The 16552-nt window shown below is 50.2% G+C and overlaps 1 protein-coding gene across 2 annotated transcripts in view; it reads left to right on the top strand.

Moving 5' to 3' along the window:
- ADAR (adenosine deaminase RNA specific) overlaps positions 1-16552 on the top strand; it is a 338180-nt gene that overhangs the window by 210393 nt on the left and 111235 nt on the right. For both annotated transcript variants that reach the window (XM_069652057.1, XM_069652051.1), the window contains exon 11: positions 557-690. In XM_069652057.1, coding sequence (XP_069508158.1) covers positions 557-690 — 134 coding nt within the window. The remainder of the gene's footprint in view (positions 1-556; positions 691-16552) is intronic.

Here is a 16552-nt window from a genome sequence, read left to right as displayed (position 1 = left end):
ATTGCCTGCAACATTCAAGTAGGCAGGGTATGAGCAATTCTGGACAGCATCTGGCTATTGCATCTGCCCTGCAACACATACGCCTGCCATGGATGTGGAAGTGTTCCAGACACTTTGCCCCCATCATTTGTCCACACACAGACCGCCAATCTGCCTAGGGAAGCTGGAGTTTTCCTTGGGAAAGGACTTTCCATATATTGAAATATATTGAAGATCCAGCCACTACAGAGCACGAAGGTTAACTACAAGATGGCCAAAGGACAGGCGCTGCAAAGTTTGCTGCCACCAGCCCATCCTGCACAAATGCAGATAACCATGAAGTTACAAAAAACAGGGGTTTCCCTTTGTCTATGAAGGCAAAGTGGCAAAGTTCCTAACAATTGTATTGGTGTGTTGCTCTTTGAGGGTTTTAAGATATGTATCCTTTGAATGGGGCGGGGGCTGAGTACATTGTAATTAACTTTGTATGTAATACGCAAATAACAAACATTTCAGCTGCATCTAGTCAGGAGATGGAAGCATGTACTAAACGTATATATGTTTTCTTCCTTTGTAGCACAGCTCCTTGTGGGGATGGGGCTCTTTTTGACAAATCTTGTTCGGACCCACCAGCTTGTGAAGGAGACACAAGTCATCACCCACTTTTTGAAAATGCAAAGCAAGGAAAACTGCGCACCAAAGTTGAAAATGGTAAGTACAATTGCAGCTTGTAGCCTTATCCCAATGATTGTCCCCCAGCACCAACCCCCCGCCCCCCTGCCTTTTTCTTGCACGTCGGAATATTAAGTGGAATGCTATTTAGGGACACTGTGATCCTGGTGTACTTGGGGGTGAGGTGGTGGTGAGGTGAGAGTTTTTGGGAACTAATGCATTACTTTCCCTGTTTCTTTTTGGGTCACAGACCTATTTTTTTTTATAAAGTATTTGATTATTATCATAGTATTACAACAATCACAAAAACAAATCAACATACTGACTATCATGGTCAGTCTCAATCAACAAAGGCAGTACACATCAGCTGTGGTCAAGAGTCTTCCTTAGTACATTTATCGGCGTGTAGTACATAATACCCATTGCACGCTCCCCAGCATGCAGGAGGGAGTCTTAGATCGCTTCTGCCCACCTATCCCAAATTTTCGAGGCTTTGTTGGGACAACCCCTTGCCAAATAGATCCTATGCTCCATCATGGCGCACACGTCCATATCCAGTTTCCATTGATCCATTGTCGGGGGGGGGGGGGTCAGGGGCTCCCCATTTCTGCGCTATATTACGCTTGATCAGCCCTGCTGCCGTGTGTAAGAGCAATCTCTCCCACTTGTTAGCTTCGATTTCATTAGGTATTCCCAGGAGTAGGGCTTTTGGGTCCAGTGGTATGGTCCGGCCCAGGACCCTGGAGAGCTCCCCACAGCATGCATTCCAAAAGGCCTGTATCCGGGGACATGCCCACAAGATGTGAAAGAAGGTTCCCTCCTCCTCCCCGCAGCGGAGACAGTTTGGGTTTGGGGCCCTTTTCCAGCCGTATAGTCGCGTCCTAGGGTTGTATACCCGGTGCAGTATCTTCAACTGCACCAGTCGGAGCCTAGAGGAGATGGCAATTTCTCGAGGGTGCATGAGGACTTGTATCCAGTCCTCCGGATCTATTTCTCCCACATCCGCTTCCCATTTCGCCTTGAGCTCATTCAGTTCGGGGGTAGCAAAGGAGGAAATGGCGTTATATAAGATGGAAGTGCATTTGGTGGGGATATACGCCGGTAGGATGTTGCGCTCTATGGGGGTGTAGTCCGGTAGCCTTGTGTCAGCTGTTAAGTGGGTTCTTAAAGCGTGGGCTAGTTGTATGTAGTGATACCGTTCCGTATTTGGGATCTGGAAGTGTGACTGTAGATCTTCAAATGAGGCCAGTTTCCCATTTGTGAGCATATCCCCCTATCGCGTGACCCCTGCTTTCATCCAATTGGGCCATGGCTCTAGTTCACGGGACGCAGCTAGATTATTATTTTGCCAGAGAGGTTGTGCGATGGTAACTTCATTATCCCACCCAACAAACCGGTGTGCCTGTCTACAGACCATAGTGAGGTGCGTTGTAGTTGTGGGTGGGGGGGGGTTCTCGGGAGGGGTTGATAAAGAATGGTCAGCGGGTCTGCATTCTGTATAGTGGCCATCTCAGCGCGTATGTGAGGTAGGTCCCGATTCCCGTGAAGCGGATCGTTAACCACAGCCAATTGTGATGCCCAATAGTAGGTTTGGAGACGGGGGACTCCCCCTCCCAGATCGATCTCTGAAGGGTGGTTAACGCTATTCGTGGTTGACCTCCCCCCCCCATATATAAGGTCCCTAAGAAGTGTCTCCTAGGTGAAACTGAGTCTGGAATTCTGTGTGGGGCATTTTGAAGGACATAGAGGTATCTGGGAAGGGTCATCATTTTAAAGAGTGCCGCTCTACCCATAAGGGTCAGGGGGAGAAGTTTCCAGTGTTGGACATCGACAATGAACCGGTCTGTGATCGGTCGGAGATTGTGTTTTACATAGCTTGTCAGGTCCCCGGATATCCAGATTCCCAGGTATCGAAAGCCTTGTCGCTCAACTCGGTACGGGCACTCCTGGGGGATGGCCTGCTCGCCACCCTTCACAGGGAAGAAAACTGATTTATCCCAATTGATTCTGAGTCCGCAAAATTTACCAAAGCGGATGAGCAGCTGTGTTACGATGGGACAGGATCGAGGCGGGTCTCCCAGGTATATAAGGAGGTCGTCTGCGTAAAGAGATGTACGGTCCTCATAGCCCTCTGGCCAACTAAACCCCGTCCAGGCTGTGTTTTGGCGAAGCCAAATAGCGAGTGGTTCGATTGCAAGGGCAAACAAAAGGGGGGAGAGTGGGCATCCTTGCCGCGTACCTCGGCCCAAGGGGAAGGATCGAGAGGACCATCCATTTACCCTTACCTCCGCTTGGATGTTAGTATAGAGTAATTGTACCCATCCTATAAAGACTTCCCCGAATCCCATACGGCGCATAATCTCCCAAAGGCTATCCCATCGAATTGAATCGAATGCTTTTTCAAAATCGATTGCCAGCAGGGCCAAAGGTCCGATTATAATCGGAGATCTCTCCATTGCCAGATGGAGACGGCGTAGATTCATCCGGGTCGATTTGTGGGGCAGAAATCCGCATTGGTCCGGGTAAATCAGGGTGGATGTAACCAGTTGTAACCGGTTCGCCAGGAGTTTTGCGAGGACCTTGGCCTCTCCATTAATCAATGATGTAGGTCTGTAGGAAGCACATTTGTGTGGCGGTTTGTCAGGTTTGGGTATGACCACGATGGTCGCTTTACATAGGTCTGGTGGGAGAGTCCCTTGTTCCCGGGCGGCAAGAAACATTCTGTGCAGGGGGGCTGCCATTTTGTCTGCTCCTAGCTTTTGCCAGGTTTCAACGGGGAATCCGTTCGGGCCCAGTGTTTTCCCCGACTGGAGCTGAGATAGTGCCTCTGAAATCTCGGCCTCTGATACGGCGGAGTCCAGATGCTCCCTCTGCTGCACGGAGAGCGTCGGCAACGATAGCTCGGCTAAGAGGGATGGGTCTAGTGGAGAGGCTGGGGCTCGGTACAAGTCTGCGTAGAACATTGAGAAGGCCTCAGCAATCTCAGCGTCAGAGTGATAGCTGTCGCCCTGTGGTGTGACTATTTCCCGGACATGGCGTTGTCCTTCGTCTCTCTTCTGCAGCCAGGCGAGCATTTTGCCCGCTTTGTCCCCTAGTTCGTATATTCTCGCTTTAGCCTGCCAGTGGGCCTGCTTAGCGTCATCCATCGCTCTGTTCCGAAGACTCTCTTGGGCGCGTTGGAGGGAACGATGGGTGTCAGGCGTGGGGTCGGAAATATGTTTAGCCTCCTTGTCGCTCACTTCCTTCTCGGCCTCTAGTATCATTTGGAGCCGGGTGTTCCTTTTATGTGTCGTCCAGGAGAGGATTTCGCCCCTAAGCACTGCTTTGTATGCCTCCCATACTGTCACGGGGTTATCTACCGATCCTTCATTAATTTCGAAGTATTCGGTGGATATTTCCTCTAGGCGATCTATCAGCTCCGGGAACCCCAGGTAGTAGCTATTAAGTCTCCACGTTCTGGGGGGAGGGCGCCCTGCATACATATTTCCATCGAAAGCGGTGAATGGTCCGAGATGCCCCGAGGGAGCAGTTCTGCGGACATTGCCCTATAAAGGTCAGTGTGCGATAGAAGAAAATAATCCAGTCTGGACATAGAACCATGGGCACCAGAGTGGAATGAGTATTCCCCAACATCGGGTTGTAGCTCCCTCCATACATCCCGGAACCCAAGGGCAGATGTAAAGTTGGCTAATTTGGTAGGGGTATCTGGGTTACGATTTCGGAGGTGGGAGCGGTCAGTGTGATTCATGGTGTCATTGAAATCCCCCCCCCTAGGATGTATATGTCAGGGTGATGTTTACCTATAAGGGTGGTGAGGTCATCCAGTAATTCCTGTCCCAGACCCGGTGGAGAATAGATCGAGACAATTGGCACCTTTTGACCCCAGATCGCTCCCAGGATGAACACGTATCAGCCCCTGGGATCTTGTTCTATGGTATGCTGAATAAATGGTATAAGTTTGTGTATCAGAATAAGGGTGCCCCTGGAGCCCATTGTGTATGCCGCATGAAAGGCAAGGCGATAGTTTTTTCTTTGGAAAAAGGCACAGTTTACCCCAGCCAAGTGGGTTTCTGTAAGGAGGGCCACATCAGGGGAATGTCTATTTAGGAATTGCATGATAAGGCGCCGTTTAATTCCTGACCCCATCTTATTCACATTCCAAGTAAGGAGTTTCAAGGACTTAGTGTGCTGCATGAGGGATGTGTGAGTTTGTGTAGAGGATATTTACTACGTATGATGGGGATATTCAGGGTATAGCGATTCATAAGAGATGGCGGTGTATTCTTCGCCTGTACTAAGGAAGCAGGGTTGCCTCGTGGAACAGTGCAAGACGCCCCTAACAGGGGACAGTGAGTAGTTCGGCCCATGAGCAAGTGGCAGTCCTGAAGTAACCAACAAAAATTTTTAAAACTTTCCCAACACACCCCCACCCCATACTCCACCCCAACACTAAGTACCTGTCGCCCAAACATGCTGATCCTTCAACTTAAGGTGTCAGCTCAAAAACCAGACCCTTGGACAGGGTCGAAACCAGCAAGAAAAAGAGATTGGGGGAGCAGGGGGGAGAGGTCTAACCAGGGGAGAGTTCAGACCTTTCCCCAGAGTTCCCACCTTGCGCCCATCGTCGACGACTTCCATGGTGGGTAGATTGCGCGTCGGTATCTGAGGCGCGGTCGGTACACCCTCGTGTGTCCCAGCAGTGTTCTAAGGTCCTCGTAGGGGACTATAGTTAGTTCATTCCTCTTCTTGTTGTGCCCGTGGCTCCGGGATCTCCTGTCCCCCCCCGTTCTGGGTGTCTCCTCGGGGAGGCCCGCCTCGGCCCGTGTCGGGGTCGTCCTCTCGGTTTCCTTGGTCTTGCAGTCCAATCGCCCTCTGTGAGCCTCTGCCCACTTCCAGGCGTCTTGTGGGTCGGTGAAGTGGACAGTAGTGCCTTTATGATAGATCTTAAGTTGGGCCGGGAAGAGTAGGCCGTATTTCACGTTCATCTGAGCAAGTTGTTTCTTGAGTGGTTCAAAGGATTGTCGTGCCCTCTGCACTTCTCGGGTATAATCCGGGAAGAAGGCGATTCGGGAGCCGTTATGGGTGATCGTCTCCTGCGAGCGTGACAATTGCAGAAGGGCATCCCTGTCGCGGTAGTTGAGCAAGCGAGTGATGATAATCCGGGGCGGAGCGCCCGGGAGCGGTTTGCCCGAAGGTATTCTATGAGCCCTCTCCACCGAAAAGAATTTTGAGAAGGATTGGGGTTCGAAGATGTCCACGAGCCACTGCTCCAGGAACAATTCCGTGCATTGTCCCTCTTCCCCCTCCGGCAGGCCCAGGATGCGAACGTTGTTGCGGCGGGACCTTCCCTCTCCATCATCCACTCTCGCCTCCAAGGCTTTCAGGCGGTTTAGGGCTTGGGACAGCTGACGGTTGATCCCGCCGATGCTGTCCTCTGCTTCGGAGATACGGTGTTCCACGACTCCTGTTCTGGAAGTCAGCTTCTGCAGATCGTGGCGTAGGAAGGAGACATCCGCCGCCATGCTGTCTATTTTGGTCTCCATGGAGGAGCGAGAGTTGGCGATGGCCGCCATTACGTCCTGTAAGGAGAGGGATTCATCTCCCGTGGGGGAGTCTGGTCGTGTTGCAGGGTCCGCCGGGGGCGGGGTGGTAGCGACGGCAAACTGGTCCATGCTGCTCTGTGTAGATGTTTTCTTCTGCCTGTCCTTCCCCATGTTCTCGGGAGTAGTGGGGTGTCTGCTACGATGGGGCTGGAATTATTGTATGTACGCCGTTGGAGTGGTCGTACCCTCCCGGTATATGGGTTGGTGGCCGTGCAGCGAGTCAAGTGAGGGGGTATGAGTTCCAAAAGCCTCCTCCACCAGGGCCCTTTAGTGGGCCTCCACAATACGCATGGACCTCCGGCGCTTCTAGCTGTTCACCCAAGCAGGTGGTGGCCCCCCCTTCGCTGGTACGGTACAGTCCTCAGCGGACAGGGCTTGATCACTTACTTCTAACGCGGTTTGCAGTCGCGGCGTGGTGTCCCAAAGTGGATATGAGTCAGGAGGCAGGAGCCGCACACCACCGGGACCTCAGGAGGGCCGCCATTTTACCCCGCACTTCTCTCGTGGATCGGATCCGTCCGGGCGTCTTCCGGGTGTCAGCGGGGCTCAGCCGGTGAATAATCTCAGATTCAGCGGTGGAGGAAGAGAGGATGGTCCCGGGCGTCCGCCTCACGGTCTGTCCCGTGCCCCGCCGTGGCCTCTCGATCAGGCGGGGGAAGTCCGTCCCCAGACACCGGCGGCCATCTTGGTCGCGTAGCTCCGCTGCCGGGCCTCGGCAAAATGTGGATTTATCTCCGTCGTCTGGGCAGGCAGGTGCCACCACCTCCGTCAATCCGAGCCCGCAGCTTTATGGGCTCGGTCGCAGTGTTTATTTCGCACGAAATCCCCCAGGAATCAGGATGAAAATGCAGGATTATTTTGGCGCTTGCGGGAGCTCACTCGGCTCACGTCCGCGCGCTGGCCACGCTCCCCCACTGACCTATTTTTGATTTACTTAAGTAAACCTTTTAAGCACCACGTGTTCTCTAGGGTGATAGTCTACATGGGTTGTATCGGGTAAGCTGGTGGCAGCGATTATTTACTCTAGATTTAAGCAAGAGTGCAATCCATTTCACAGTATTTGTATCTGTTTTTCTTTGTGTACTTTGCTGTTTTGTTTTAGGTGCTCCCTTTTATTCAGTACTAGGCAGATCTAGAATGGCTGTTCTGCCCACTTGTGCTCTTTTGTGAGACTGGTAAGGCAGCGTGCATATTTTTTCTGGTTTAAACCAGTCTCTCTGAACTAGCCATATGTCAACCTGTGATGGTTGGGTAGCTGTTTCAGGGGCAACTAGATGTTCTGGCCTTCTGATGCTTTGTTTCTAGTCCCCTTTTATGATTGCTGGGCTGACTTTGGAAAACCTGTGAATGGTGGCAAGTAAGGGTGAAACTCTATACCTAAGCTCCTTGAATTTTCAGATGTGTATTTCCTGCGGAAGGTTCCCCCGTTTTTGCTTTTGAATGACCACACATGGCCATCCTGGTTCCTCCATTGTCGTCCTGTTCACTCCACCAGTACTTTGTCCAGATCGTCTGTGCTGTGACAGTCTCTTGGCTTTTCTGCTGCAGTCTTCCTGTTATACTGCTGAGGTAATCTAGTCTTTGTGTTGGAACCTGCAGCTGCCAGGAAAGATTGAGACTCCATGCTACACCTCAATCTGTTAAAGACTGTCCTGGAGCTCCATAGTTTGTGTGGCCCCATTCTGTGACTGTGTACCCTTTGTCCTAAGTTATTTTATCCTGCTTTGCAGGGTGCCCCCCAATCCCAGGGCCTTTCTCGCCATTTTAGTTCTTTGCTTGAGGGTAGTCTTTGTTGGTAGGCTGCTTAATGTTTCCCATCTTGGCCCAGGGTTTCAGTTCCTGGAAGTCTCATCCAGGTTGTTGTTCCTTGTAGGAACTTGCTGTCTGAAAGCAATTGCTGTGTATTTCCTTCTGGGATGGTTATTGCATTATGCATTCACGAGTCACTGTGGTCTAGATCAAGACTCGGCAGGTGGGTCTTGTTGGGGAATTTTACTTTCTGGAACAATTTATGAAAGCTCACTTTGGGTGATCAGGGTTACTCTACTTGGGTTTGGCCCGAACCACACCAGTTCTGTAGAATGGCTAGCAGCCAGGCTTAGTCTGAGGGAGGAGGGCTGTAGTGAGGTTCAAAGAACTCGGAGCATAATTAGTCCAAGAAACACTAATGCACTTGGACGTTATAAAAAATTGGCATTTATTATATACACAAAGGCAGAGGTGATAATCACTAGTACTTTATAACAGTATAAAATTGGAAAATCACGTAATCTTTGGATAGTAAACCACAGTTGTAGTAAAACATCACTTGGTAAAACATGAAACATACATGCAAACAGTTCCAAATGTTTTTAATTTTTAAGAACTTCATTCCAGCTGGTCTTGAGGTTGGCCTATCTTAGTCTGACTGACCTCATCCACTTCTCTGGTGTTGGGGAGATTTATCATTTGTATGCATCATCCCCACTTCTAGTGAGACCCGCAGTGCTTTTTGCTGGACTTCTGGGCCTTTCTTTCAATCCTTAATGAGTGGAGCCTTTTTCCCCTCTCATTCGTTCTTGTAGGCTGTCTTTTGGAATTCTGTTCTTTGTATTCTTCCTTTCTGATGCTCGTCAATCTTAGAATCACATGCTGTGCATATGGTCCAAAATCCAGTGGTAACCGCAGAGTATTGCGTCTTGTCTTTCGGGGACTGAAGGGGGACGTTGACATAGGCGTGTCTGTAACACTATCCTTATTGTGCTGTGTAGTGTACCCAAAATCCCTCAAGCACCAAGGTCCCTCAGATTTTTTTTTTTCCACCCAGATAACTGGTCGCCCCATTGCGGAGCTCTTCTTAAGAGGCATTGTTTATACTTGTTTACTGTCGGTTATTTCCCCTAAAGTCACTTCGAAGCTTCTGATACTACCACAAAGACTGCAGGAACTTTCGACGGCGGTGGACCTCGACGCCTAAGATCCTGCGTCAGTCATCCACGTTGCAGGGCCCTCTGGCCGGCCTATACACTAGGGAGAGTGGTGTCGGGGTGGTCATATCTTTCGCTATGTCTCTCCTCTTTACCCTCTAGGTCTGGTCGTCATTTTCATTACTTTTCGCTATGGAAAGGACACCATTTAGGTTTTGCTGCACCAGCCGAAAGTGATGGGGCACTAGTGATGACCAAGCATCAGTATCAGATGCCATAGACCTTAAGACACACTTCTAGGTCTGCCTTGCCTGTCCCCGACCCCTCTAGGCCTGACGCGAGTCACGCTACAGGGACAATACCCGGGGACGGGGGGCGTACAAAATACCCACACTAAGCACACACCACCCCCAGTTTCGACTGTTCCGTCTAAGCGGGTGAAAGCGCCAACAGGACCGCCGTAGATTTCGACAGAATCGTCTGATCTTGAAGATCAGCAGCCTTCGCTGCAGCAGCATCTTCCGACTGGGCCTTTGAAAAATAAGGGCGCTACCTCAAACACTTTTGGCCGGCGAAGCGTGCTCAGCTGCCACTTCAACGCCCCGGTAGGCAAAAAAATCTACTGCTAGGCCTCCTATTCATATGGCACGCCCCGATTCGCCAGTCATCGCCAAAAGCATTACTTCGGCAGTGTGGCTGATGCCTAGAGAGTCGACGAAACGCAAGGAGCGTGCTGCAGACACGTCTAAAGACGTGCCACGGCACACCGATGCTTGCGTTGACTACGAAGAGTCGGGAGCCTTTGTCTAGCACTGTTAACACATTTTGGTGCCAAAGGGAAGAAAATGAAGATTTTCCACCTTTTGCACCTTCTGGTTCGTCTAAATGGACCAGGGAAAAATTTGAAGGGTGCATGGACCGCTTGAAAAAGATTCTCGCTTTCAGAGCACCCTACCCCCAAGAGACCTCGGGAGGACCCCCTCTGTCGGCTTTAAGATTTCCTGGCAATTTAGAACCTTCCACTTGTATCCACCCTGAAGATGAAATTCAGATGGACACATCAAGACATCTATTATGAGGAAGAAGATACTACCTTCCTACAGGACTACACTGCAGATGACCAGGCGGATGCCACGGACAACTGGGAGGACACTCAAGGTTGAGACTGAGCCATGGGCGCTTCCTACTCACGACACAGATGTCCTATGTTTGGACTCCCCTACCTCCACCCCGGCCCGCCAGGCTTCACTAGTAGACGATCAGATGGCTTTTAATGCCATCTTAAGGAAGGCAGCCGATCATTTTCTGATTGCCACCCAAGAGGTCATACCTGAAGATTTTGTGGAGGACTTTCTTAAAGAATCCCCCCACCCCTTCCAGTCAAGCCATTCCTCTCCTAAATTCCATTAGGAGATTGCCTCCTTCTCTGGTCACACCAGCCCAGACCAGTAAATCCAAGGGTGGAGAAATTATTTCGGCCATCGCCTACTGACCCTCAGTATATTAAGAGCCACACCACCCCTGATTACCTAGTGGTTACCACCACCTGGAAACAGGCGGGAGTAGCCCTTGCTACAGGAGAGGCCCCTCAAGATAAAGAGTCGAAAAGATTGTATGCCTTGGGTAAGCGTATTATCACAGCAGCTGCTTTTACTATGTGCATAGCAAGCACCTCATTGATTCCCAGTTATGCAGATGCACAGTGGAACCTTATACAAGGTCGTCTCCAGGAGGTACCTGAACCCACAAGAACCAAATTATTTGCCAACCTTAGCTGATGGCAGGCAGGTCAACCAATATGTATTAAACACTCTGGATACCGCAGAAACTGCAGGGAGATCTCTAGCTTAGGGCACTCTGCTTAAACGGCATGCTTGGCTCCAAAAACTCAGGCTTCAAGCCAGAGACCCAAGCAGCTCTTAACAAACCTATCGGAGTTGAATCGCTTTGGTAAAGCAGTCGACAATGCTCTGGAGAATGCCAAAAAAGAGGTGAGACCCTTACGTCCCTGCAGGAAATCGCACAAAAACCCTCCCCCCAGGGGGGAAGCAGTTCCCGGCAGTCCTTTCGAGGCCAATCCCATTCCACCCAAAACATGTACAACACGGGTAACGAACTCAAGACAAGCATCCAGCACCCCTGCTAACTATCCACCTAGGGGTCAGAGGCACGGGAAAGGCAGAGGCCCCAACTCCAGGGAGCCACAGCCTCTGGTCAAACTACCTACGGATCCAGGTCCCCTCCCATGTCACCCCGGTTGGAGGGTGCTTAACATCTTTCCTTTAGGCATAGTAGGGTATTAAATCAGACCAGTGGTTTCAAAAAACGGTTGCCTACGGGTATTGTGTGGAATTCGCCCGACCCCCACAATTCAGACCGCCCGAAGCACAACGCCGGACGATCTGCGAATCCTAATACAAGTAGAGGCACTTCAGGGAAAGGACGCCATAGAAGCTGTCCCAATTCTTCAGATAAACAAGGGTATTTATTCAGTGTACTTCCTTGTACCCAAAAAGGACCTCACCATTTGTCATGTGTTAGACTTGAGCCCAGAAAACAAATTTGTCAAACCAAGTTTTGTATGCTAACCCTACAGGAAGTAATCCCACTTTTGAAACCGGGGATTACATGGCAACAATTGACATGAAAGATGCATACTTTATATTTCAATGTTGCCAGCGCACAGAAAATATTAAGGTTCGTGATTAGAGGACAGGCACTATCAATTCAAAGTACTCCCCTTCGGCATTGCCTCGGCGCCAAGGGTTTTACGAAGGTCCTGGCAGTGGCAGCAGCACACCTGCGCTGACTATCCGTCCCTGTTTAACCTTACCTCGACTGGTTCATAACGGGACTCTTACAAAACATGCCTAGGGAATACTCGAAGACAATAGACCTCCTGTTTAGTCTGGGATTCTCAATCAACTAGAAGAAATCCAGCTGAGACCCCAGTCAAGCAATTTCTAGGGGCTCTGATTCGGACAAGACGGTCTCGTCTTCCCCTCAGAGGGTTCAGAACATGCTTTGAGATCCCTCAATATGTAGCCAGTCGGGAAGTGACAGTACGCAAGGCAATGCGCTTGCTAGGTATGATGACATCATGCATTTACTTAGTTCACCACATGCGGCTGCGCATGCATCCCATGCAAGAGTGGCTCAACAGCCAGTGGTGTCAGGCCAGCGGACAATGGGAAGATCTGGTAGTTGTCTAGCCAGCCCTCGTTCTCTTTGCAGTGGTGGTCGAGGGAAAACCTCTTGAAGGGGAATACCTTCACCACCCCGCAGTAGAAGCCACTCTCACGACACACCTCACGGGGTGGGGTGCTCACCTGCTTCAGCAGATGGCGCATGGAGTGTGGTCACCTCGTAGCAGCCAACCATATCAATCTGTTGGAGCTACTAGCAGTATTCAAGAACAAAAGGGGGTGGGCTCCAACCACATGTCAAGTGTTTTACACTCTAAACTTGGAGTGTTTACTGTGCTATATCAGTTATCATTGTCTGTGCTTCAAAAGTAAGCCAAGTATCCAATAGCAGGGTTTTTTACTCTGGATTCAGATTCCATACACCTTGAGACATTAATTTTATGCTCGAAAGGAACTGCTTTTATTTAGCAGATCCAGTCCTCTGGCTGGATTTACATCTATCATTCACATTCACGCCGAAAGTGTCGGAAGGAAGGCAGGGACCACCCCCTCCGTCGAAGGAAACACCTAGCCTACGAGAAGGGTTCTCAGAAGGCAAAGGGAGTTTATCCTCGACGGTATGGGATAGATCCAGACAGCTACAGGCAGAGGACTTCCCCCTTTTCGCCTCTAGACCGCTCTGGGTTACCACAAGGGACTCTAGAGAGACTCCAATTATGTATGGATAGGATGGAGAGATTCATGTCTACTCCTGAGCATACTACACCCAAGAGACCAAGAGAGGGACCTCAGGATGACCCCATGCCCAATACCCGAGACTATTTAACCCCCTCCAAGAGGTTGGTAACATATATGACCTCACTGAAGAAGACTCTCACTTTCAGGAGGATGAGGAATTCTTAAACAATGAAGAGGAACAAAACCTAGATGAGGAAGGTTATGAGGACAACCCAGAAATGGGTGGTGGGGGCTTTGAAGAAGATCCAGATGAAGGTGCATCACAGCCCTGGCAGTCACCATCAGCGTCTAGAGACCCTGAAGTCCTGAAACTGTTCTCCCCCCCCAGCCTCCCCCAAAAACCTCACCAGTCGGGAACACGTCACCTATAGATGACCAACCCACTTTCAATGCGCTACTACGTAAAGCATCAGCACACTTTGAAATTGAGACTGGGGGAAATTTCTCCCGACATAGATTTTGTGGAAAAGATCATTAAGGAGAAACCCCCTACTAGCCAAACCATTCCCCTTCTCGCCTGAGTAAAGAGACGACTCATTCCATCGCTGTCTACACCTGCGTTGGTTAGAGGGGTCAACCCAAGAATCGAAAAACTGTTCAGTCCCTCCATCGGACCCATGATACATTAGGGGTCTCGGACCCATTATACATTAGGGGTCACTCAGTACCAGACTCCTTGGTAGGGTAGTAACTAACACAAGGAAAAGGGCAGGGGTCCCGCTATCAACTAGCGAAGCACCCCCAGACAAGGAAGGAAAGAAGCTCTAGGTAAGAGGATTACAGCCTCGGCAGCTTTTTCCACCAGAATTGCCAATAACACTGGCAAGTTATGCAGATGCCCAATGGTGTAAATTATGCCAAGACCTCGAAGTGCCTGAGCCCTTACGAATTCGCTTGTTAGCCACTGTAACGGAAGGAACTTTGGTTAACCAGAGCATCATCAAAAATACCCTAGATGCTGTGGAGACGGCTAGCCGGTCTCTAGTCCAGGGGATCCTTCTCAAGCGTCATGTCTGGCTCCGAAATTCTGGTTTTAAACCAGAAACCCAGGCTTCACTCATCAATGAACCAATCGAGGATTCCAACCTCTTTGGAAAGGCGGTGGATGACATGCTGGAGACTGCTAAAAAGGATTTTGATACCATAAAAACCCTAGACCAGATCTCAAGGCCTCCCAATAAGCAAGGATATGGCAGCTAACGCTTTTTTCGAGGCCAACAGCCGCAAAACTCTGCAGGCAACTGGTCCTCTAATCAAGGAACCTGCGGACAGTACACCCAGAGGGGACAAGGTCGGGGCCCCACCCTTAGAGGTTGCCAGGCCACCAATACCAAATGACCCGAAGGTTCGGGAGGGAATAACAGAAGACCGCTGGGTATTGTCAACAGTAGCCCGTGGGTACTGTATAGAATTCAGTCGGTCCCCCACATACAGACCCCCAAGGGGACGACGCCCATCACCGGAGCACCTCGCCATCCTTCAAGAAGTGGAACTGCTACTAGAAAAAGGAGCAATAGAGGTTGTGCCTCTATCACAGGTAACAGAAGGTATTTATTCAGTGTACTTCTTGTACCCAAAAAGGACTTAACCATGCGCCCTGTACTAGGTCTGCGCCCAGCGAACAAATTTGTAAAACCTCAAATTTCGTATGGTGACATTACAGGAAGTAATCCCCCTGCTATCCCAGGGAGATTACATGACAACACTGGACATGAAAGATGCATACTTTCATATTTTAATGTTGCCAGCGCACAGAAAATACCTTAGGTTCACGATGGAGGGCAAACACTACCAGTTCAGAGTGCTACCCTTCGGCATAGCGTCGGCGCCGAGGGTATTCATGAAAGTACTGGCAGCGGCCCACCTCCGCAGGTTGTCCGTCCAGTATACCCTTACCTCGACGATTGGCTCATAACAGGGGATTCCTACGAGACATGCTTCTCATATACCCAAAAAACTGTAGACCTTTTGTTCCAACTGGGCTTCTCCATCGAGAAGTCGTCCAGCCTAGACCCCAGCCAAATCGAGCAATTCCTAGGGGCTCTAGTTCGAACAAAGGACTGCCTCGTCTTCCCCTCCAACGAGAGGGTCCAAAATATGCTTTTTCAGATCCCTCGATATGTAGCCTGTCGAAGGTTACGGTACGCAATGCAATTGCTAGGAGTGATGGCGTCATGTATATATTTGGTACCTCACACGCGTCTGCGCCCAATGCAAGAGTGGCTCAACAGCCAGTGGTGTCAGGCCAGCGGACAATGTGGCGATCTAGTGGTGGTCTTGCAGGCCTTGGTTCACTCGCTATGGTGGTGGTCGAAGGAAAACCTTGTAATGGGGAAACCATTCGCCACCCCCGCATTGGAAGCCACTCTAACCACAGACGCATCCCTCACAGGATTGGGGGGGGCCTCACCTATCCCATCAGACTGCACATGGAGTTTGTACTCAGTAGTGTGTAGCGTCCAAACACAAACTTGCTGGAGCCACTAGCGGTCTTCAAGGCACTGAAGGCTTTCCAGGCACACCTGCAAGGGATGACAGTGATGGTCCTCACAGACAGCACCACAGCCATGTACTACCTGAACAAGCAAGGGGGTACTCACTCTCCAGGACTGTCCAAGCTGTCCCAGAACATCTGGAAGTGGGCTCTCAAACACAGCATGTTCCCGTTGTCACATGTACCAGGGGAACTCAATCTGCTAGCAGACGAACTCAGCAGAGACTTCCCTCTGCCCGCAGAGTACAAATGGCGATTACACGAAGACATCGTCTTTTCACACAATGGGGATTCCCAGAAATAGATCTGTTCGCAACTCTGGAGAACTCCCAATGCCAAGGTTACGCCTCCAAGTACCCCAGAACTGCTCCAAGGGGAACGGTCTCTGGATAACATGGTCTGGGAAATTTGTTTACGCTCCCGACCCCCCCCCCCCCCCCCCCTTCCCAATGGTGTCACATGACAAGGGCAAGACATTACGCCCACAGACCATGAACTTCGCATCCTGGCTCCTGATGTCATAGAAATTGGACATTTATAGCGCCCTCAAAGATGCATGGACATTCTTAAGGAGGCAAGGAAACCTAACGCTCGTTACTGCTATTCTAGCAAGTGGAAGAGATTTGTCATCTCGTGTAGAGGTAAGAGCATCCACCCCGCTGACTGCTCTCCCACACAAATTGTTCTTTACCTGACTCACTTATTAGATTCAGGTCTTTAATTCTATGAAAGTCCATCTAGCTGCACTTTCCGCATACACCACTTCCCAACAGAAAGTGTCATGGTGGAAAGTCCCAGTTATTAAAGCCTTCATGGAGGGAGTATCCCTCCTATAGCAAACCCAGCTCCCGGATGGCACCTTAATGTGGTACTTACCAGGCTCATGGGCTCACCCTTTGAACCCATGCACAAAGCAACACTCTTAAAACTGCTTTCTTAATAGCTGTCACCTCCATTAGGAGAGTAAGTGAACTACAAGCGCTCTCTATTCTAGACCCCTTTGTAACCGTTTAC

The sequence above is a fragment of the Ambystoma mexicanum genome, chromosome 1p, assembly GCF_040938575.1.
Source record: "Ambystoma mexicanum isolate Mex_15411 chromosome 1p, UKY_AmexF1_1, whole genome shotgun sequence".
Taxonomy (NCBI): domain Eukaryota; kingdom Metazoa; phylum Chordata; class Amphibia; order Caudata; family Ambystomatidae; genus Ambystoma; species Ambystoma mexicanum.
This window is presented reverse-complemented; position numbering and strand designations above follow the sequence as displayed.